The sequence below is a fragment of the Heteronotia binoei genome, chromosome 9 (genome assembly GCF_032191835.1).
Source record: "Heteronotia binoei isolate CCM8104 ecotype False Entrance Well chromosome 9, APGP_CSIRO_Hbin_v1, whole genome shotgun sequence".
Taxonomy (NCBI): Eukaryota; Metazoa; Chordata; class Lepidosauria; order Squamata; family Gekkonidae; genus Heteronotia; species Heteronotia binoei.
In genome coordinates, this window is record NC_083231.1 from 64,285,378 (window position 1) to 64,308,757 (window position 23,380).

Sequence of the window (23,380 nt, forward strand, 5' to 3'; positions counted from 1 at the left end):
ATTATAGATCGTCAGGCGATTGCGGCAGGGCAATTGTGTTACCTTGTCCCCAGGTACACGTAAAGTGCCGTGCTGGTCACGCGATTATGTAAGACGGGTAGACATATGCACTTTGGGGACATTCGGACCGATGTTGCGGTGGTTCGTATGGCGTTCTGTGCGCATCAGAATTGTATGGGTCCCAAAGGTGGGGCCTATCTGACACAGTTGGGCCGCCTTAGATTCTTAGCAAGACGATTAGCGTTTCAATCCAGTTGGGGATGTAGAGTCCTAAGTGGTTAAAAGAGCGGTGTGCGAGCTGGGTGCGCGGGATGCGCATGGCAAGTCCTCCTCGCAGTATATACTAGGAGGTTTGTCCGGGCTTGCTGGAGACGGCTCAGGCCAGGAGGCGGCATGATTTTTCTGCAGGCGCACTGACTTCTGTTTCAGCATCAGTCAGGCAGAGGTCGTTTTGGCTGCCCGGATCGATTGGTAGGCCGGTGCGCCATTTGGCGGCGTCAATTTGGAAGAGTTGGGCTGCAGGTTGGCGATCCACCGGATCAGTGGTTTTGGGTGCTTGTTGCTTATTTGTCCCTGAGCGGGGGCAGCGGCCGACGTTGAAAATGTCAACACTATGGGTTCGTGGGGGGAGTGTACAGAATCACCCCCATTAAGTCATTTCAGGCGTCTAGCCTGGGTTAAGCGGGAAGGGACTTGGTGTAAGGTCGGCTCCCATTTTGCCAAATGGGGGCCACGTCCCCGCTGCACCAATGGGCTTTCCAGGTCTGACCATCAAAGGTGGGTGTCCCACCAAGGGAGGCTGATTCGTACGGGGTCCGTATGATTTTGGGGCGTCCCATTATGCAGGAGATCACCAGCGGCAGTCTCGGTGCCGAGTGTGCGGGCCGTGGCGGAACACAAGGGCGCCGATGGGATGAGCGGGCCGCGGCTCCCACTGCTAGTGAATGCGATAGCTGAGCTCTGGGCTATAGTGCGGGGGTTGCCGGTGTCCGCCCCTCGGGCTTCAATTATCGGGGGTCTGGCTGGCTGCTCGGGCCTGGTTGGGTCGGCGGGCTGGATGGAAGTGTTATCTGGCCCTGTGGCGGCCTTGGGGTCGGTCTGGGCACCTTCCTTGTCGCATTCACCTTGGTTGGAATGATCGGGGTGGGCGGAACAGCCTCCCCCCCTTTTTCTCTGAAACCGGTGGTGGAGCTCTGGGCCATCGTGTGGGGGTGGCCTGGAGCCTGACTCATCTGGCCGCCACTTTAGCGGTAGAGTCTGGCTGTCTGCTTGGGCCTGGGGGGTTAAGCGGGCCAGACGGTAGGCTTACCTGGCCCTGTAGTGGCCTCGGTGGATGGTCTGGGTACCTTCCTCTGTTGCATTCCCCTTGGGGAATGATCGGGGTGGAGGGGCAGCTCCCCCCCCATTTTTCTTGCTAAGTTGGTGTTGGAGCTCCGGGCCATCGTGCGGGGGTGGCCTGGAGTCCGACTAACCGGGCGCCTGTTATACTGGTCTGGCTGGACGCTCGGGTCCCGGCAGGGTCGAGCGGGCCTGACGGAAGGCGTATCTGGCCCTGTGGTGGCCTTGGCGAAGGTCTGGGTGCCTTCCTTCTTTCCCAGGTAGGAAGGGTATGGGGGTACAGTGCCGGCCAGATGTGATTCATCTGCCGATGTGGGTAATCGGGCCTTCTTTGGCGACATTCGGCAAGGGCTCGGACGGCCTTGGCTGCTCGGTGGGGCGCCATTGCCTAAGCAGAGGCTTGCCATTGGCGGTGGCAGAAGGTGCAAGGGGGTTATACCTTGCAGGTGAGCACCCAGGCAACTGCACCTGTTCGTGCAGTCGATACGCAGGAGTGGCAGATGGGCTTTACGGCTCAATGTTGTATAATGCGGATCGTATTCATGCCTCCTCCTAGATTCGCCTCCTTCTGGGTATCGGGGCAGAAGTTTTGAGGAGGGTTTGGCCTGGCCGGCCTGGCATTAGCCAGAATCTTATGGCTCGTGCTGGGGGCAGGGTGTCTCGCCCTTCGTGGGACTTGGCGGGGTCTGAGGAAGACCCCAGGGCTTGTCCCACCGTAGCTCGCCCTTGCCGTGTTAATTGTGTTAATTAAATAAAGTGGCCCGTTTCCCAATATTCTGTGTCTGCCTCTTTATTCCGACTAGGGGGGCAATTCGGCCCCGCCCAGGCCGCGCCACAAAGCGGCTGCGCGCCAAGGGGCCGCCTTTTGCCTCCCTGGAAGGAGGGGAGGCTGCCTATGAGCTTCCCGCCCATTCGGGTAGTGCAGGCGGGCGGAGCGTCGGGGCTATTTGGAGCCTCGACCCCGCCCTCACAGTTCAGGCTCGTTGCCACTCTCGGCCCACCCTCCCACCCTGTGTAGTACAGGTTTAACTGGTCGCCTTATTAGGGGCCAGGTAGGAATTTTTCATCTCATCTGATTGGCCTGTGGTGGGATGTTTTTTCGCCTACCTTGTACTACCGACAGTGGTGTGGATATTAGGTAATAGGGTGGGGGTTTTAATTTTGGTCACTTGGCAGAAGGTGCAAGGGGGTTATACCTTGCAGGTGAGCACCCAGGCAACTGCACCTGTTCGTGCAGTCGATACACAGGAGCGGCAGATGGGCTTTACGGCTCAATGCTGTATAATGCGGATCGTATTCATGCCTCCTCCTAGATTCGCCTCCTTCTGGGTATCGGGGCAGAAGTTTTGAGGAGGGTTTGGCCTGGCCGGCCTGGCATTAGCCAGAATCTTATGGTTCATGCTGGGGGCAGGGTGTCTCGCCCTTCGTGGGACTTGGCGGGGTCTGAGGAAGACCCCAGGGCTTGTCCCACCGTAGGTCGCCCTTGCTGTGTTAATTGTGTTAATTAAATAAAGTCGCCCGTTTCCCAATATTCTGTGTCTGCCTCTTTATTCCAACTAGGGGGGCAAGATTACAGTTCTGAAGCCTCAGAGTCACTTAAAACCCTATTGCTTCATATATGTTCACATTTTTGAGAGTTGACAAGACAGTAAGTTTACTGAAGAACAGCTGCCTTTGGCCTACCAATGAAGGGACAAAATTAGGTGTCCATAGGGTTGCCAAGTCCAATTCAAGAAATATCTGGGAGCTTTGGGGGTGGAGCCAGGGGACTTTGGGTTGGAGCCAGGAGACATTAGGGATGGAGCCAAGATCAAGGCTGTGACAAGCATAATAGAACTCCAAAGGAAGTTCTGGCCATCACATTTAAAGGGACGGCATACCTTCTCAATTCCTTCCTTCAACAGGAAATAATGAAGGACAGGAGCACCTTCTTTTGGGGCTCATAGAATTGGACCCCCTGGTCCAATCTTTTTGAAACTTGAGGGGTATTTTGGGGAGAGGCACTAGATGCTGTACTGAAAATTTGGTGCCTCTAACCCAGAAAATAGGGGCCCACCAGAGCCCCAGATACCCACGGATCAATTCTCCATGATTTTCTATGGGAATAAGTTTCCATAGGGAATCATGAGTACCCAGCAGACATTTCCTTCCTCTCCCCTCGCTTTCTGATTACCCTGAAGCGGGGGGAGAGCCTCCAAACTGGGGGATCCCCTGCCCCCACCTGGGGATTAAGGAAACAAAAAGCAAAAAGCCCCACGTGAAACCAGCTTCTATATCAAATTACATAAACAAGAAAAATCATTCATATATAAATAATTGTACTTAACCCACATATATTACTTTCATCAAAACAACCATAATACTCAGTCCTTCTAAGGGTCTGATTCAGTATAAGGCAGCTTCATATGTTCATATGTTCAAATGAGGGACATGACCTTTTAGGGTTGCCAAGTCCAATCCCAGAAATATTTGGGGACTTTGGGGGTGGAGCCAGGATACTTTGGGGGTGGAGCCAGGAGACACTGGGGTGGAGCTAGGGGAGGGGGGAAACAGCGCCAGGGAGCATGGCGAGCCGCCCCGTCTCAGAGTGGGCAACGCCGCTGCGCAGCTGCCGCCTCTTCTCCGCTCGCCGTGGCTGCTCCTCTTCTCCACTCGCCTCTTCTCTGCTCGCCTCTTCTCCGCTCGCCGTGGCTGCTCCTCCGAGATGGGCTCAGGCTGAGCCCATCTCAGAGGAGCAGCTGTGGTGGGGCAGGGGGGGCGGCAGCGGTGCAGCGGCCTCGCCGGCTCCGCTCTGCCTCTGGGGTGGAATCGGGGGGGGGTGGAGGCAGGCGGGGGCGTGGCAAGCTGCGAGTCCGGGTCCTAGAAGGGCCCGGATTCACGGCTCGCCATGCTCCTGGCCTGCCTCCGCCCTCCCCTGGTTTTGCCTGCGCTGCTGCCGCCTCTTGGCTGCTCCTCCGAGATGGGCTCAGCCTCACAAAATTCTAAGCCATTCCAGGATGGGGCGGCTCGCCATGCTCCCCGGCGCCATTTCCCCCCTCCCCCCGCTTCCGTTTTTTTGGGGGAGCGGCGGAAGAGGGTGGAAATCCTGGGCTCCCTCGCCAGGGCGGGAGGGTTGGGAAGCTTATGACCTTTTGAGGCACAAAAAATATATATGAAATCTAGTCTTGATCATTAGTTTCCAGCTGGTTTTAAAATATTTAGAAGATTAGAAGACCATACACAGGGAAGATCCCACAAAATATGGCATTAAACAGAACCACATGTTTGAATATATATATATATATATATATATATATATATATATATATATATATACACACACACACACACATATATTGACCACTGTGTGACACAGAGTGTTGGACTGGATGGGCCATTGGCCTGATCCAACATGGCTTCTCTTATGTTCTTAATGGCCTTCCATCTCATACAGACAGTGAACCAATTGCCTGCACAAGCAGAAGTAGCCTGTTAAGAAGCCAGTAAGTTATGCTCCTATTAGAGGGCATGGAAGAACACTCAAATGTGCAACAGTCTCTTCCCATGCACAGCTGCATCTTGTATAACTCAGGTACTGCTTTACCACCACATTCTGATGAACAGATAATGTTGTGTTCATGCAAAAGTTATCAAGCACAAAATTCTAAGCTGTAGAAAGTTTCATAGGATTTCCTTTCCAGCACACAGACACACTGGGCCCTGGGACTATCACCACCAATCATTTGGACTTCTCTTAGATAGTTACCATTCAAAATTAGCAGGCTTAACATGTAGCCACTTGACAGTCATTGGTTCTTCCATTAAGAAAAACGTCATTATTCAAGCCCAGTGCATTAAAAAGTTTATTTCTATGGAACAAGGGGAATTCCTTCCCCCCCTTCCTGTTACCATGACACTACTTTGATGCGGTATTAATAGCCTGATAACTGTATTGACTTAAAGATGGGGACCTTTGTTCAAGGTGGGGAGGGGGGGGTTCTGTTCACTTATTGTTCCTAAATATAACAACATCTCCCAGCTGCAGAAAGATAAATGGAGTGGTGACATTGATTAGAATAGATTGCAAACAAACTTCAGGTGTAATCACTCCTAAGGGAAATTTCAATAATCTTTTTTATTCTATATGAGAAACTCAAGTCATCCTCAGAAGCCCTGTTTGCTGAAACTCCTCTCACATCTTCTGAAAAGGGATGGATGGTTACAAGAGACAGGGCTTTCTCTGTGTTGGCACCTTTGGCACCTTGGTTATGGAATGTCTCTTGGCCAATAGTGCTAGGTTAAGAAGCATTTGTTTTCCAAGCATTTTGCTGACTCTCCCCTCCCCCTCCATTGTTCATATCTTTGAAATCTTTTTGTTAGTTGATCTTAATACTTCTGTTTTTGTTGTTTTTTACAATTACAATCCTATGCAGTATTATCCCAATCTAAACCGAATGATTTCTATGGCTGAGACTGGACTGATTCGCATACAATTGTGTTGTTAATCTCACACATACTGCTTTTAATATTGCTGACCATGGTGTTGCTGTTTTAAAGATTTTTGTTGGTTATTTTATTGTTGCCATCCATAATATAGTTATACATTTCAGTTGCTTTGTAACTGTAAACCGCTTGGATAGCAAATTTGATAGCATTTATATAGGATATAAATGTTTTAAGTAAAATGTATTCTTCCATATACTTAACATATAATTCAACAAAAGGCAACAGTTAAAAGGCAGGTAAGGATATAGGGGGAAATGAGATGTCCCCCACAAGCCCCTGAGTGTCTTCTGCTTTCTTGTACTTTTTAAAAATTGCAGCAGGATCTTGTTTCAGCTTTTTTAGGGGACAGCTTGAAGTCTCCCCAAACCTGCAAATCAAGTGAATGACAGCCTATAATAAAAATACAAGAATTACCAAGCATCTTTTAGGCAATGCACTTTCTACAGTGCTGCCTCCCAGTTTCAGAGTAGCGATTGTACACAGCCAACCAGTAATACCCCCACTATAGCCAGAACAAGAAGTAAGGCCTGCATTAAGGACTGGCATGCCAGTGGCAGTTGCGACAGGAAACATTACTGAAGATCATGTGGGTACTCCTTGCCTGCCTGCCTGCCTGCTTATTTAAAACCAGATTGATTATGCTGTGATCACTGGAACTCCTGTCTGCCCATCCAGTTCTTGTCAAGATCTTAATCTGAGAAGGGACTCAGTCCCAGCTGCCTATCAAATCTTTCATGTGAATTCTTGCAGGCAGCTTGAATTACCTGCCCACAGGGGAATCAGCCATCCTGCAACACAGTAGTCTTCCCCCAGAGGGTTTAAAAACATACCTGTATATGGCTACAGGCAAGTTCACACATGTATGCTTCCAGTGCTGACTGGCAGCAAAGTCAAAGGTGGAACAGCCATCACACATTCAAAGTCACAGATAGTTTAATCGTTGCAAAGACATTTTCAAAGTAGTTCTAGCTGCAAGTTACTGGTTGACATGACACATCAACCAAAACATGTGCATGTGTAAATCAGACACAAGCAAACCTTGGAAGAAGTTTGGCATTCTTGTAGTGTGCTTGTATTCAGCCTGGGTCTGTGAAAAAGCATTACTTTTCTTAGTGCGGCTGGTTTGATTTATTTCAAATCTTTAGGGTTCTTAGAGCAAGGGATGGAAAACGCTAGAGAGAATATATGCTTCTTATTGATCTGATTAGCATTAGCTTGATTGATGATATAATATGATGGAGGACTGTGGGGCCTCAGTGAAGTTCAAGGCACAGAGGAGGGAGAGGGGCAAGTGAGGCCACCCCAATGAGAGCTATCTTTTGTGAACTATATTTAGTTAGGTTTCAGGCTCCTACCACAAAAGGTGTTTATGCACTTGAAGCTGCTGTGGGGAAAAAACCTTTCCGGTGATGTCACAGCACTGCTTGTCCTCGGATCCCTCTCCTTTATGCTTCTCTATTTTTTTCTCTCTTCCCTTCTTGCAGTGGCTGCCACAAGGGGTTTCATTTGGCTGACTGATAGCACTTTCGTCTATAAATGGAGGCAGTTGGCCCATCTCCCAGTATAACACAAGATAGGCCTGTGTATCAGTTATGCAATCTTTAGCTTGATTACTTCATTGGGCCAAGAAGAGGGAAGTGGGTGGGGAATTTGGGGTGGCAGAAGAAAGTATCTGCAAGCAGCCTGAGGCAGCTGATGCCTCCTCCGTGAAGCAGAGAGAGAGAGAAAACATATCATACAGGCAGATGGGGGGGGGGGGTGAATGTGTAAAAGGGCTCAATTCATAAAACAGCAAATGAATTATTAGCAGGCTGCATTTTACCAAAACAGGCCACCTGGAATATGGAACAGCTGCTTTGCTCTGCTCTGCAGGTGACATGTCCCTTGTGGCTCAACTGCTCTTTGAGGGTGTGGCCTTAGTAGGCGAAAGAGGCAGAAGCGCAAGGCAGAGGGAGGGAGGTACCTTGGACATCGAAAATTGGAATTTCAGAAGAAAACTGACACAAATGCCTTGATAGGGAGACATTCTGGGAATTCAGGCATCCATGATATACTGTATCAATAAATATATGTATGCAAGAGCTACCTACACAGTGAGAGTTTCAAGGGATACCCACATTAAGAAAGATGTATACAGTCAAATGTAGCGTTTATATAGGGTTTTAGAGTGCTTGAAGAACTTCACATGGCCTGGTGTATAATCCTTACATCAGCCCTATAGTATTGCAGATACAGGATGAAATGTAGACAGTGGCTTGCAGAAGGCCCTCTAGTGAATTCACATTAAAGGTCAAATTTAGACTGACGGGTCTGTAGCTCAATTGTGCCATCCCTATGCTTATAAACAGAAAAAAATATAATTCCATTACTTTTCCTGTGAGTAGTACTCTTGAATGTGAAGCTGCTTATTTTAGTTAAAAACCATGTTTGGTTTTCCCTTTGTCAATAACCCCCCAATCCTGTTCTCTTCTGTTGTCCTAGCACATAAGCAACTATATAAAAAAGGAGGTTTATGTAAACTTCAGTGCCCCAAATAGGTGTACTTGAATTCACTGTTTGTATGAATGCCCCTGTAGATGGGGCAGCTATCCCAACGGCCTTGCTCTCTAGTTTTCCCTCTGCTTCAAAGGTCCCCTTTGACCACCAGAAAAAGCTACTATGGGGATCATTGGACCTGAATGTACAGAAATCATGTGAGGTGGGGGATTTAGTAAGGTGGGGACTTTGGTGAAATAGAGTGAAAAGGCTAGTTGGGTGCCTTGCAGTTATTTGCTTTCTCATGCCTTGTTTTCCACAGCCACTGATTTCTTTGCAAGGAGCATGGTTTGTTTCTTTGTTAATTATATTTGATTTGTAGGCTGCCCTGTCCTGCAGGCAGGGCTCAGAATGGCTAACAACATTATAAAATACAATGTCTCAAGTTAAAAATCTTAATAAAAATCCTTATATCACAGATGGTGGATATAATTTCTTCAGTGCCTCCTAGGGGAGGCTTACGGAGAATGGGGGGGTGTATGAGAGTTCCAGACTATTAGATGTACTGTCACTGTCTCAACCAAATGCCTGGCGGAACATCTCTGGCTTGCATGCCCTGCAAAAAGGAAGTAAGTCCTGCAGGGCACAGATGTCATCTGGCAGAGAGTTGCACCAGGTGGGGGCCAAAACCAAAAAGGCCCTGGCCCTGTTTGAGGACAGCTGGATCTCTCTCAGGCTGGGGACCATCAGTAAGTTTTTATTTTCAGAGCTAAGATTTTTTTCTTGAGGCATACTGGGAGAGGTGGTCCCAAAAGGTTGTCCTCTGCCTCCTGCTGTCTCATCATTTTGTGAACCTCTTCATATTGTGCTTTTTAAATTTTTTTTTTTTTTTTTTTTTAGAAAGAACCATTCCCTCTTGGGTTAGGTTTTTGAAAAGAGCATGGCTGTCTCCCTTCCCCACTCACTGCATGCAGACACAAAACCAAGCTATTGTTTTCTGGGCGGGTGTATTATCATACAAAGTAGGAAATGAAGTTAGGCATGCTTTAACTGACTGTGTGGGAAAGCCCCAAGTCTGTTCCCACTTCTCTGCTTTTTTTTTTCCTTTTCCCCTGTAGATTATGTGTTTTCTACAGTTGCACACAGACATGCAGTCTCTCTCTCTCTCCTCCTGTACCAAAACAAGGTGCTGAGATTGATAAGGCAAGGATTTTCAGACACCAGGCTGAAGAAAAAGATCAAATCCTTCCCCTTTTGAAACTGGAGAGAAGGTGAAAGGAGGCTGAGGAAAGCTCTCTGCTGGAGATGCTATGGCTAAGAAGAGCAGAAATTAATTTTCAAGACAAGGCAAAACAACCTGTCATGAAATAGCTCCATCCGCGACACCTGAGCCAGTTTCAAAGGGAGACTCTGAACGTGTTCCCTCTAGTGTTTAAATGGTCTCGTTTTATAACCTTTTGTAAAGATGCCAGCATGGGTGATGTGAACTCTTCGCATTCATGACAGGAAAGAGCTTACAAGGCAGGTTTCTGCTCTTCAAGACCTCACTTTGATCTTTGGTGGGCCTTTCTACCTTAATATTCTTTGCATGCACTGACAGCTTGAGAATCTCTAACAGTGGTGCCTCTCTGGGTATCCATATACTCCCTGACCATTGCAATGATTTCTCCATAATGTCTGGAATAACTTCCTCCACATAATGAGGAGCCTTAATGTGGGCCTCTTCATGGCCTCATTTCTTCATTTGTCCATCTGATATTAAGATGCAGTTTTGGCCATCTTCTGAAAACCCTCCTTGGCTGGGTTGCCTCTGGCTGTCTTACAAATAACTCTAGTTAATTGGATCCCATTATAATGTATTGTTACATTTTATAATTAAAATGTATACCTGAATATTTTTTCCCAGAAGGAACGCAAGACATCTTAAGACCATCATTGGAAGAGGCCAATATATGACATGGGAAAGACTTTCTGTGTTCATAAGAACATAAGAGAAGCCATGTTGGATTAGACCAATGGCCCATCCAGTCCAACACTCTGTGTCACACAGTAACAAAAAAAAAAAAGTGTCATCAGGAGGCCTATCAGTGAGGCCAGGACACTAGAAGCCCTCCCACTGTTGTCCCTCTCAAGCACCAAGAATACAGAGCATCGCTGCCCAAACAAGAGAGTTCCAACAATGTGCTGTAGCTAATAGCCACTGATGGACCTCTGCTCCATATGTTGATCCAATCCCCTCTTGTTCATGTACCCCTGTATTCCTATAATGTGACTGGAACTGGTTGGCCCAGCCAATGGATGATACTTTCATAGGCCTGAGGAAGGCAGATTCCTGTCTTATAACTGAATTGGAATATTCCTGATTTTTACATGGTTCACAATTTGACTTTTTGCCAGGAAGCTTCTTGTTTCTCCAGTTTGAAGTCCTAAATTATCCATAGCTTGAAGACTCAAATAATGCCCTCTGCATAGACTCTTATCTGAGAGAATCAGGTTTGGTTCCCCACGTCTCCACATGCAACTGCTGGAGTGACATTTGGTCAGTCATAACTCTGTTAGAGCTGTTCTCTCAAGAGCAGTTTCTGTCAGAGCTCTCTCAGCCCTACCTCCCTCACAGGTGTCTGTTGTGGGGAGAGGAAGGGAAAGGAGATTGTAAGTGTTTCTGAGGCTGTTTCAGGTAGTGATGGGTGGAGTATAAATCCAATCTCTTCTTTGCCTTTTTTTGTCTCCTGGTCCTGTCAGTGGTGTGGGTGTAGGAGGGAAAAGGTTGCCTATCCCTGTCATCAAATCAGTTTGTGGGGCAGTGCTATGGCATGTTAGAATTGACACCCCATAGCATCCATCCTGAACAATATCCCTGTATGCATCACTATCTGTTACGTGTAAAGATGGTACAACTTAAAAGAGGAGCAAATCTTTCCACTAAAATGCATTATGATGAAACTTAAGTGTGACAATAGAAATTAACTGCCTTAGCTGGTATGTGTAGTCAAAACTGGGCTGTTCTTACATTGTCCCTGACTCCCTACCCTCCACCAATGCTGCCCGCTTTCCTGCTCCCATTCAGCCAGACACAAAAGGTGCCCACAAAACTCAGTGAATCTATTTTTCACCTTATTTGTTGACTGACAGTTGGTGGTTCTTAGTTTGGTTGCACAGGTCTGCTACAGGAGTTTATCTTCAGTTGTGCAATAAACACACAACTAACCTGGGGGCTGAACTCAGGTCTCTGAAGTCCAACACTATATATTGAACCCCAGAGATAGAACAAAGATTTACCCATGAGGCTCTTGGGTCCAGGGTTGAGTCCTGGTTTTCAATTAATAATATGGTTTGAGCTGCTGAGATTTTTCTCCTCAGCCGTAACAGCTACAAGTGGGCTTACAAAGGCAATGAAATTTGAGCACCCACTACAGAACAAGGTATTCTTTTAGAGGAGCTGTGGTGTACAGGACTGCCACGTATCACTCTTTCTGATCGCCAGGCTAGCCTTGCAGGAACTCTGGAAGCTTGCCCAAGGTTTATTCTTGCAGCCAGAGCAGGGCACTGTCTGATGGCCAGCTCTGACCTTAGCACTGGAAATCCTATTTCCTGGCCCATAAAACATTACTGGGGGTAGGGGGTGGAGAGACACCTTCAGAATAGGACTGGGGAGAGGGGGAGGAGAAGAGCACTCTGAAGGTTAAATAATTCTTTAGGGTACTTCTACATGTCTGAGGATAGAAATGGTTCTGTTTTTCTTTTGGAGAAGCTGGCTGTGGTAGCCTTTGTAGCCCTGCCCTTCCCTCCAGCTTGCTCCTCAGGAAAAAAAAATATCCTCCAGCTTTGCTCCCTCTCTCTCCAGCCCCCTCACAGACACAGATTATGCATTGTGTTGGGAAATTTGACAGCCTGCCTGGGTTTGTCTCAGCTTCCTGAGCTCATTAGTCAAGAGCAGCATGCTCTCTGGAAGAGGTGACAGGAGTCCCCTCAGCATTGCTTTGGATTTGGAGGCTGAACCCTGCCTGCAGCTCTCGCCAGTGGGGAAGAGCTGTTTGCTACTTTGTTTTGGAAAAGATAGTGAGATGCAGGATTCAGAGAGGAGACTTCCCCCCCCCTTAAACCTCCCAAGTATCTCCTCTCCCCCCAAAAGCCCCCCCTCTGCTTTCATAATAGGAGGACAAACAACCAAGTGAGCCTTTGTATTGTGACCCTTGAATGAACATTACCTGTTGTACCCGCTTCTCCCTCACGCACTGGATTCTCTCCACTTTCCCAAAGACAGACAAGTAAGCAGTTTATCAGGGGAGGGTTTTGTCAGGCAGCCTCTTCCTAGTCTAGTCTTTTATTAATTCAGGGTGGCCTGAACTTATCCTTCTGTGTGTCATCGTGCGCACCACCAGACCACTGCGCTTTTAGTGCTGTTAGCAAAACAGGAGTAACATGAAATCAGTTTAGTGGTTCGATGTCAGACTGGGAGGAGAGGGCGAAAATATCCCCAAAGCAGCCAGCAGGCTCGGGGGTTTTTGCGTAAAGAGGGCCTCAAACCACCCGGGAATTCCTGGATTGTCTCAGGCTGTCGTGTGTGATGTCCATCATGCTGTACGAACACCATCTGTTCGGCATTATACTCTCAGTTGCCAGGCTACCTGCTCTGTGCTGTAACACTTGACTGCCTGGCTCTACGTTAGCAGCATTATCCCAGAAGTACCAGAGGGGGGGGGGGAGGAGGAGGGAACAGTAGTCATGATTAAGCCATCTGCAAGCATGGGGGAGGGCGGAGAGGGAGGAGGAGGGAGAGCCGCCGCGGATAGCAATCAGTCAGCCACCCACCCAGCCTGCCAGAACTGCCAAGGCTTAGGCTTGTGACGCCACCTGCTGGCCCAGCGGGAGCGCCGCACCAAGCCGATTTTGCACACACCTGCTGCTTCATCCAAGAGGCTGCCTAGACTATTAAGACGTGGATGGATTTACAAGGAGAGGTGAGATGTACCCCCAGCATCCTGTGCAGCATGTGAGACCTCCACTCGGAGCTTAAAGAGATTTTGCTGGTGCTCAGGGCCTTATTAACTGCAACGGATGCCTCTCAAGTTCTCACTTGAATCTTGTAAGGGGGGAAAGGAGGGAGCGAGGGAGCAGGAAGTGTTTTTCTAAGAGGCATAGCCCTCCCTCCAGTCGCGCCTCTCAGGGCTGCTCATAATTAAGTTCTAACCTCCTGGGAGAATTCCCGGTGCATCTCTCCTGCATAGCAATCGCCCTTGGTTACACCAGGAGAGAAGGAAGGAGGCAATCGGCATTGTGCTCACGGAATTGCTAACAAGCATCCTTTCAGGCCTCTCTCTCTCTCTCCCTCCCTCCCTCTGGCCAAGCCTTGGAAAAGGCAGGCATCACAGGGGAAAGTGTGGGGAAGACATGGGGTGTGAGGAAGAGTCACACAAAGCAGTCTCCTTCAGTCACAGGGAATCCCACCGTCAGGCTCAGATCTTGTCTTCACTTAAAGGGATATAATGGAGCCATCTTTCAGGTTTAAGAGCCCCGTGGCACATTGTGTTAAAGCTGCAGTACTGCAGTCCTAAGCTCTGCTCATGACCTGAGTTCGATCCCAGTGGAAGCTGGGGTTTCAGATAGCTGGCTCGAGGTTGACTCAGCCTTCCATCCTTCCAAGGTTGGTAAAATGAGTACCCAGATTGCTGGGGGGAAAGTGTAGATGACTGGGGAAGGCAATGGCAAACCACCCCGTAAAAAGTCTGCCATGAAAACATTGTGAAAGCAATGTCACCCCAGAGTCGGAAACGACTGGTGCTTGCACAGGGGACCTTTGCTTTCCTTTTCTTTCAGGTTAAAAAAACAGTCTTGTTTTAACTTCCCTTGTTTGATTGCCCTGATTGTATGAACACAAAAGGGGTCAAGGATTTTGAGAGGTAGCAAAGTGGCAACATTAGAGTACTTTGCTATCATCCCTTTAACCTTAAAGGTGTGATGAGGGTGCTAAAATTGCATTTGGGCCCAAGATTGTGATGAAGCTGCAACTGGATGTTTGGCAGTTGAACTGGGACCCTGACTGTGTTCTGTGGCCTCATCTGCTTTGCATTCACCTGCCATCAAGTACATGAGATAGAAATCCTAGCAAGTTAGAAGGGGCAGAGGCTGGATCTTGATTTTCCAGCATTGCAAATGACAATTAGAACTTTACCTGGAAACTCCTGATCCATCGCCTGCCATTCCTTTAACATCACTTCCTCTCCTTCCTCAATTTATTCCAGCCAGCCTAAGGTCACTGGGTTCATATGCACAGACCAATTTGTTTGATGTGCACCCACAGCCTGGAAACCAAAGGCAATTTTAGAGGGGCTTCCAATTGCTAAGGCTTCTGTATCCCATCCCCAACACAGTTGGTCGATCATTTCTGCCTCCATCTCTGGTTCCTGGTTCCTCTCCTGTCCCTGCACTCCTTTTGGTTTCTGTTGCCTTTTCCTCCTAATTGCAGGTCTAGTTTGAGCTATTGCAGACAGTGTACTCCTTACAGAGACTGGGATCCCCTTGACAAGCTTCCAGTCACTTAAAGCTACTCACTTTGGCAGGCCATCACATGGTAAGGGTTTTCCTCCCATCCCTACCAGCAACACCACCAATCTGCAAAACAGGTAGGGGAATTCACAATGCTATGGCCCCAGCTGATGCATTGAGATGTACCAAACAACACATGGCATCCCAGTCCCCATGAAAAGTATAACAGATGGTCCTTGACAACATAGTTTGCAAAACTCTTAAGTATTGTGATCAGAATTGTTCCTGCAAATACAGGCATGATTACTACACAACAGCATGATTTGTCACATGACTCAGGCCTGTTTTTCCCCCCATCCAGGACCAGCACACGGTGGGACTGTCTCGGCCCACGGGTCCTATGCAGTCCTCTGTGCCACCAGGGTCCAGTACTGTGGGCACAAGTCCTAGCAACGCCAGCTTCTTGGGCAGCCAGCCTCAAGCTGTCATCATGAAGCAGATGCTGATTGAGCAAAGAGCCCAGCTCCAGATGATGGAACAGCAGAAGCAACAGTTTCTAAGGGAGCAACGGCAGCAGCAGCAGATCTTGGCAGAACAGGTACTGCATCTTTTGTTCCTGACATGGTACTCCCCATTGCAAACAGAGAGGTGTGAACAGGGGAGCGACAGAACTACTGCTTACATTTACTTTAGTCCCTGGGACCCTGCAATTTCTGTTATTTGGCATCATGTTTTCAGACAGCTCTTGTTATCATGAAATCATTAGCAATCCAGCCCCTAGCTTGTACATTGGGATCAGCTCCAGAGGATTTGACTTCTCAGCCTCCCCAAATTGTTGATTCACTATGTGTTTGGTAGCTTTGGTTCAGCAGTTTCTGACAGGTTCTATTCAGACATCATGAACAAACTCAAGTTTGTCCATGACGTGAATGGCCCTGGTTTATTATTGGATTCACAGGCTTCATCATCCCACTCCTCCTTGCACGGAACTGATTGACGCTTTCTTGGTACAATTTGTTGTGATATTCAAGTCTGGATACTCCAACCAACTGGAGTTTGTTTCTTGCCCACAAACTAGGGTTGGAAACCATGGCTTGAAACAGTATGTTGAAGTGCCCAGATTCAGATAATGCAACTGACTGTGCTTACTTCAAATACTTCCTCCTTTAGGAGGCTCTTAGTCTTGGTTTTGAAAGTGAGGGAGGAGGAAGCACACAGCCAGCATCAACCAGGCTGCTCTGGTTTGTTCATGAAGTTTGAACAGTATCTTAGATTGCTTTCCATTGTCTCTCAAAATGAACACAAAACACTTGAAGATGCCCTATAAATAGCAGTACTTTTTGCTACAAATGGAATTGCAGTTAGTTGCACTGGCCCTTAAGGGCACTGAACGGAGGAAAAGACAATGTGCATGGCAAATGAATTCCTGGTCATTTCTCTTACTTAAGATTGCCATATAAATGGTCTTTCAGCATTTCTAGAAAGGATGACAACGTTTGATTCAGTTTTTACAAGGCAAGAAATGCAGTCCGATTCATTTGTTATGGTGCCACGAGGGTCAGTGCTATTGTACCCCCCTCCTCAATGCTGCCTTTTTACAGAACTCCAGCCTAGTTAGGAAATGAAGGATTGCATGGGATCAGATGGGAAGAGTCATAGTAATATTCTTCTCTCTCCTGGGATTCTGTGATGCTTTTTTCCACATCTCCCTTACTTTTTATGTAGTTCTTATATTATTGTCATGACATGGGAAAAGAAATAGCAGCTAGGTTGACCTCATAACATAGGAACCAGCTCTAAGTAAAGATGCAAACCAATTCACACCTCTGACATCAATGACTTGGGCTGCAAACTGTATGAGAATGTGAGTCAGCAGTGCTTTCTAGAGAGGAAAACCCCTTTTCCACCCCAATTTGCTATTAAACATGAATGCAAAATATGTTAAGTCTCTCTAGAAAAAAAACAGAAAACCTTTGTTTGCATTTCTTTCGGTGGACTATGCATTAAAACAAGTGACATGCAAATTACCTGAACTCGTGTTCACTCACTGCACAGGGAGAGACAGTGGGCACCAGTGCAATACCTCACCTCACACCTCTGTGCAGTTGTCAGTCGTCTGCACAGCGCAAACGTGTGGTGGAAGTACCTTCACACATGCCTCCGCTCTTCATGATCAGCAGTGTTTGGAAAACAGCATCACAGACCCCAGGAAAAGGGGGTATAAGTTGTCATAGAATCAGTATATAAAGCATCTGAACTGTAGGTATCAGGTGCTCATGGCTTTTCTGCACAGTCATTTCAAGTGTACCATAAGTATGTTTTAGGAACTCAGCAATCCTTTCCCAAAGGCTTGATATCCACTGATAACCTGCTATGTCAGTTGTGCATAAAAGATGGGCAGAAAAAGTCTTTCTGCTGGAGCATTAGCTGTATTGTTGCTTGCCAGTTTTTTCCCCAACTAAATTGTGTTAAATATATGCTCATATATGGAAGTTGTGCTGCAGATATATATAGTAGCTCCAATGAATATAAATGAATATAGTAATTGATTAGAGGTGCAACATGTTCTGGACATTCTGAAGCCATGGGGAAGGGGAAATTGTATGTACATGTCTTCCAATTTTTATAAGAAATTTTGCAAAAACATTGAAATATATGAAATACTTTATTAGGAAACCTAAAGTCATGTTACTGTTCTAGCAAAATAAAGTGTTTAATGTTAGTTTAGCATTTAAAATTGTACTAATTGGCATATAAGTAGAATTTAGAAGTTATAAATGACTTTGTTTTCCACAAGCAAAATTGCAAATATACACAGTACTTGAGAGACAGCTGCAAACTCAATGCTACCATAGCACATGTATCATAATTTTGCCTTCTAAAAGATAGGAAAAATAAAAGTTGCAATTAGAAGACAAAATTTGTTATAAATAAAGGACCTATTTTATTTGAACTGAAATAGTGTCAGTCACAACAGAACTATTGGCATATTTGGTTACAGCAGTTAAATTTATAGAGTAATACAATCATAAATAATTGCAAACAACAGTGGTCACATTAAAACAATAAACAGATATTTGAAAATATATTGTCCAGCAAAAAGAGGAATTTTAATTATCTAATGTCATAGATATTTGTACATTAAAATCTTCACACTACACATTTTAAGTGAGCAACACCTTGTCTTATGAAGCATTTCATTCACTCCAAAAGGTAAAATATTTCAGTTTTTCCCCCAGAGGTCTTCAGAATTTCCAGGTTTTAACAATCAAGGGAGAATCCTCAAGAGGGGAGGGGTTTCCCCCTTAATTTTTATATGTCTGTCATTCATATTTCAGATGTTCTCATCTGTATCTAGCTAATATATTCATATCCTGCTCTTCCCCTCAGGAGCTCGAGGCAGCTTATATGGTTCTCCCTTCCCTCCATTTTATCCTCACAACTCTGTGAAGTAGATTGGGTAGAGGAAGTGTGACTGACCCAGTCACCTTCATGGCAGATTAGGTCTCCTCATTCCTACTCCAGGACTGTACCTACTCTGCCATATTGGCTTTCCTATTGCATCCAGTAGTCATCAGAGTTTGGTCTCTGCCTGCCACAAAGAATTCTGACTCATGAAATCAATCTCAAACCTTTTTGCGTCCTCCCACCTCATCACCTCCCCTTCTTTGCCTGAGTTTTGAGGAAGTGCATAAGGTCCTTGGGAAGTCAAGAAAAGGAGCTGAGGTGGAAAGGCAGATGGTGCTTGGAACCACAGGAGCTGAGTGCTCTCCTTAAGACACTTTACACAAAGGCTACTTACCACTCCCTCTGCCTGCCACTTCGGCACTTTTCATTCAAGAACACTTTATGCAAGAATGTCATCACCTGCCTCTGGTTTCCTGTTGTAACTCGTAATTGGGCCAGTTGAATATATGTTCCCTCCCTGACTCCTTTCCTTTCACTTCTGTTTGCAGCAAATGCAGCAACAGACCCATTTGCCACGACAGCATCTCCAGCAACAGCAGCGGAATCCATACCCTGTGCAACAGGTCAACCAGTTCCAAGGTAAGAACTCAATGCTTCCCAGGCCAAGCAGATGCACCTCTGGTGCTATTGAAACGTTGCCTTGCAGCTCTATTGACCACACTTTTGAACCACAGAAAGGCCATACAATTGAGCCACAGAAAGGGTTAATGACCACTTCAGAAATAACAGAAGAGAGTAAGCAACATGAAACTGGACGGTGTGTTACCCAGATTACATGTGGGGGGAGCAGGCTTACATCATTAAATATGAGTTTCTACATTCATATCTAAAAGAAGGAGGGAATGTGCACTTAAAAGGACTAAAGCATGGGGGGGGTGTCCAGAGCCCTTTGCCTGCCTGCTAGATAGCCCTGCTGTTCATATCTCCAGGCATTTTTCTCACTGTTGATAGCTTTCCCCTGGTGCAGAGCTCTTTTTTGTTCAAAACATTTCAGAACACTTTTGTTGTCTGGTAACCTGAAGTGATGCACCTTGTGAGAGTTTCTATTAATTTTTATTTATTTATTGAGCCCTTTCTAGGAATTATGCTCTTGAGCTGAGCTCTTTTCAGGTGCTACATCCACACATACCTGGAACGCAGCAACCATACATAGATCCTCTTAATACGCAAGTGACCACATTGTAGGAATGTCACACAACTTGAGGTTCATCACACCAGTCTGTCTCTGCTGCTTGACAGTGGTGGTGTTTTATTTTATACATTCTCCTCTACATAACCATTTACTAGCATTATACAGAGCAAGGAAACAGATGTTTACTTTAGCTGTCTACCCCAAATGTGTATTCCAGGAAGGAGGTGAAAAGTCAGCACATTCCAAGAGCCTCAGCAGTAATCTTGCATAGGGCAAAGTACAGGAAGGCTTAAGCCTCCCTTCTAAGTCTCTAGATGAAATCAGGGCAAGGTTGGTTTTCCAGACCATTGCCCTTTCCTTCACGACATTGTCTACATGAGGCGACAAATGTATTTTGCATACCATATAGCTTCAATATACAGAAACTGACCACTGGGATTTCCAGTGTCCTGGTTCATGTGTACCAAAGCTGTATAGACTTCAAGATCCACACAATATGTATGAAGGAGACATATGTGGTTCCCAAGCTGCAGTTTGGCCACCCCTGAGCTATAATATCATCTTACCAATGTAGCAGTGAAAACATGCACACAAAACAACATTCTCAAAAAATTATGTGTACAGCTTGGGGTCCATCTGCTACAACACAGTTTATGAGTTGGTGTATAGCACTGTGGAATATGGAGGAGGAGGAGGTGTTATTGGATTTATATCCCACTCTACACTCTGAATCTCAGAGCAGCTCACAATCTCCTTTACCTTCCTCCCCCACAACAGACACCCTGTAAGGTGGGTGGGGCTGAGAGAACTCTCACAGAGGCTGCCCTTTTAAGGACATTGCTGCAAGAGCTATGACTGACCCAAGGCCATTCCTGCAGCTGCAAGTGGAGGAGTGGGGAATCAAACCTGGTTCTCCCAGATAAGAGTCCACACATTTAACCACTACACCAAACTGGCTCTCCATATGGTGCTTCAATGTGGCTCAACAGCCCTGATGTCCACAAACTTTATGTCCAACTCAATACAGCAATGAGAACCATCCTCAGATGTATTAAATCCACTCTGACCTATTGACTACCCACATTGTGCCACATCACTCCCCTGCATCTCCAAAGACAAGATGTTCTTCATGTATATAGAAGGATCATCGAAAACAGAGAGTTGCCCAGCCACAAAGACATGGGTGATTTGGGGTAGGTATTTGTGGGTTTCCTGCACTGTGCAGGGGGTTGGACTAGATGGCCCTGGAGGTCCCTTCCAACTCTATGATTCTATGATTCTATCCACACTAAGATCCCAACACCCAGCAATAAGATCTGCACAAATCCTGCAATCATAAAATTTAATTCTAGGGAATGAATGGTTGTGAACATGGATGCAATCATTTCCACCTGATATCAATAACCTGCTAAACACCAATGGGGGATCCACTGGATTTGACATGCCACATAAAGCATGGAAGATGGCTGATAGAATATGAACAGGCTTTGGCAGTTGTACAGATCTGTTGTTTAAATGGGGCAATATACCAGGACCCAAATTCAATTTTGGTGCAGCCCCCCAAACTATTTTCCATCTGTCACAGGAATGTGAGCATCATGCTTTCCCAGGTGATGTGATGGAGCTCTTTAAACTCTCCTCTGCTGCGATTGAGAGGACTGAAAATCTAGATATTAGTATCTAGGGCATGGGTGTTGGACTCATTTGTTGTGAGGGCCGGATCTGGCATAAATGCTACTTTGTTGGGCTGGGCCATGCATGTGCCATAAAATGTAACACAAGGTACCGGAAATATAAACTCTATAAAGGTGATTTCAGATGTCAAATGGCAATACAGGTGAATGATAATAGTAGGCTTGATTGGATTAGGTGTGATATGCAGAGGGATTGTAGGTGTGGAGATTTCAGCATTGGTAACCTAGGTCTCAGTTCCATCCAGGAGGATGCAAATAATACATGGACATAAGTTTGACATTAAAAACCACAACATTCAGTTGCTGACCTAAGAGTGGCAGTTCTCTTGCAAAGGAATTTCAAAGGGTATTTTGTATGTGGACTCAAGAGAAGACTTTGGGTGTGCCTGCTGGGCTCATTGGAGCCATACGGACTGAGCTTGGGGACTTGGGGACAAAGGGCTGCAGGATCCAAATATCTGCAGCCCTAGACCAATCACAAGCCTCACCGGTTTGAATGACCAATGATGTGCTAGTGCAGGAATCGATAGATGTATATAAATTGGGCCAGTAGGCCCCTTCCCCAGTCTTGTAATGTAGCCCTATCCTATATCATGTCTAATAACAAGCTCTTTAATAGCTTGTTATCACTCAACTGGCGACTCCTCCATGCATAGAATCTACTATATTATAGTGGTGATGAAGGTGGGATACAGGACTACCACCAGTTCCAGTAGCATCCACATCCACATGGGCAGCACTAGGGGCCCTCCACAGGGTTTTTGCCACACACAGCCTCCTGGATACATTGGTATCGGATAACGGGATGGCTTTCACCTTGGCCGAGTTCCAGGATTTCTGTGGCCAGAACTTAATAAAGCAGATACAGTTGGCCCCTTTTCATCCCGCCACCAATGGCCAAGCAGAGAGGATGGTGCGACTTACAAAGGAAATGCTCCGCCGCATCATACATGGAGAGTGGCCAGGGCATCAGAAGCTGCCGCCATGTCCCCGCCCACACCAGCACTCAGGTGATCGACACGAGAGCATCGCAAGCCCGCATACCTAAAAGACTATGTTCACTAGGGGCTTGCGAACTAAGGAGGGAGGGATGTTACGCATGTGAACTCAAGAGAAGACTTTGGGTGTGCCTGCCGAGCACATTGGAGCCATACGGACTGAGCCTGGGGACTTGGGAACAAAGGGCTGCAGGATCCAAATCTCTGCAGCCCTAGACCAATCACAAGCCCCACCGGTTTGAATGACCCAATGATGTGCTAGTGAAGGAATCGAGAGACGTATATAAGTTGGGCCGGTAGGCCCCCATCCCCAGTCTTGTAATGTAGCCCTGTCCTATATCATGTCTATTAAAGAGCTTGTTATCACTAAACTGGCGACTCCTTGCATAGAACCCACTATATTATAGAGGGAGTGCTTAATTGACAATGAAGCTGAAGACAAAGCACCCTCCTGGCCTGAACTGAGAGCTAGTTTTTCTGTCTCCTTACCAATGTGTGCTATTATCATTTGGCATCTGAAATCATTCCACTCTCCAAGATAAAAGAACCAATCTAAGACAGAGAGAAGCAGAGAGAGAGGGGCAGAGAGAGAGAGAGGCAAAGAGATGGGGCAGAGAAAGGGGCAAAGAGGCAAACAGAGAAAGGCCAAGAGAGAGGGGCAGAGAGGCAAACAGAGGGGGGGCAGAGAGATAAAGAGAGAGGGGCAGACAGGCACAAAGGGGCAGAGAGAGAGGCACTGAGAAAAGGGCAGAGAGAGGCAGAGGCACAGAGAAAGGGGCAGAGGGGGCAGAGAGAGGGGAGCAAGTTTACCTTTGTATCTCTCCTACACAAAGCAGCTATGGAGCTCTCTCTGTGCCTATGCGTCCGTGAGAGACAACAAGGGAGGGGGAGGGAGGAAAGAGGCAGGAAGCAGGAAACAAAGAGCCACAGAAGGAGCTAGGGGGAAAGTGAGGTAAGTGCAGCTACAGCAGCAGCCCTGGAAAGGAAGCAGGAAAAGGAGGTTGCTTGGGGGGATGGATTTGACTCCTGCTCAGGCTGTACTTGGCCCATGGGCCAGACATTTGACACTTTAAAAATCCATCAGATTTATTTTGACACAAATCAAGAACGCTGAAATGAGACGTATGACCGCGCCCCTGATCTAGGGAGATTGCCCAATCAGTCTGCATAACTGTTGTATTAACTTGGTTATGTATTTTATATCATTACATGCTTCCTGCATTTAACTCTGCCATACAATAAATAAATAAATAAGTAACATGGTGACCACTGGGAACATCACAGGTAGCATCCTTTCCCATTAG

The 23,380-nt window shown here is 46.6% G+C and overlaps 1 protein-coding gene across 1 annotated transcript in view; it reads left to right on the forward strand.

Moving 5' to 3' along the window:
* MAML3 (mastermind like transcriptional coactivator 3) overlaps positions 1–23,380 on the forward strand; it is a 478,750-nt gene that overhangs the window by 449,668 nt on the left and 5,702 nt on the right. The window contains exons 3-4 of the mRNA XM_060246734.1: positions 15,146–15,382; positions 18,741–18,831. Coding sequence (XP_060102717.1) covers positions 15,146–15,382; positions 18,741–18,831 — 328 coding nt within the window. The remainder of the gene's footprint in view (positions 1–15,145; positions 15,383–18,740; positions 18,832–23,380) is intronic.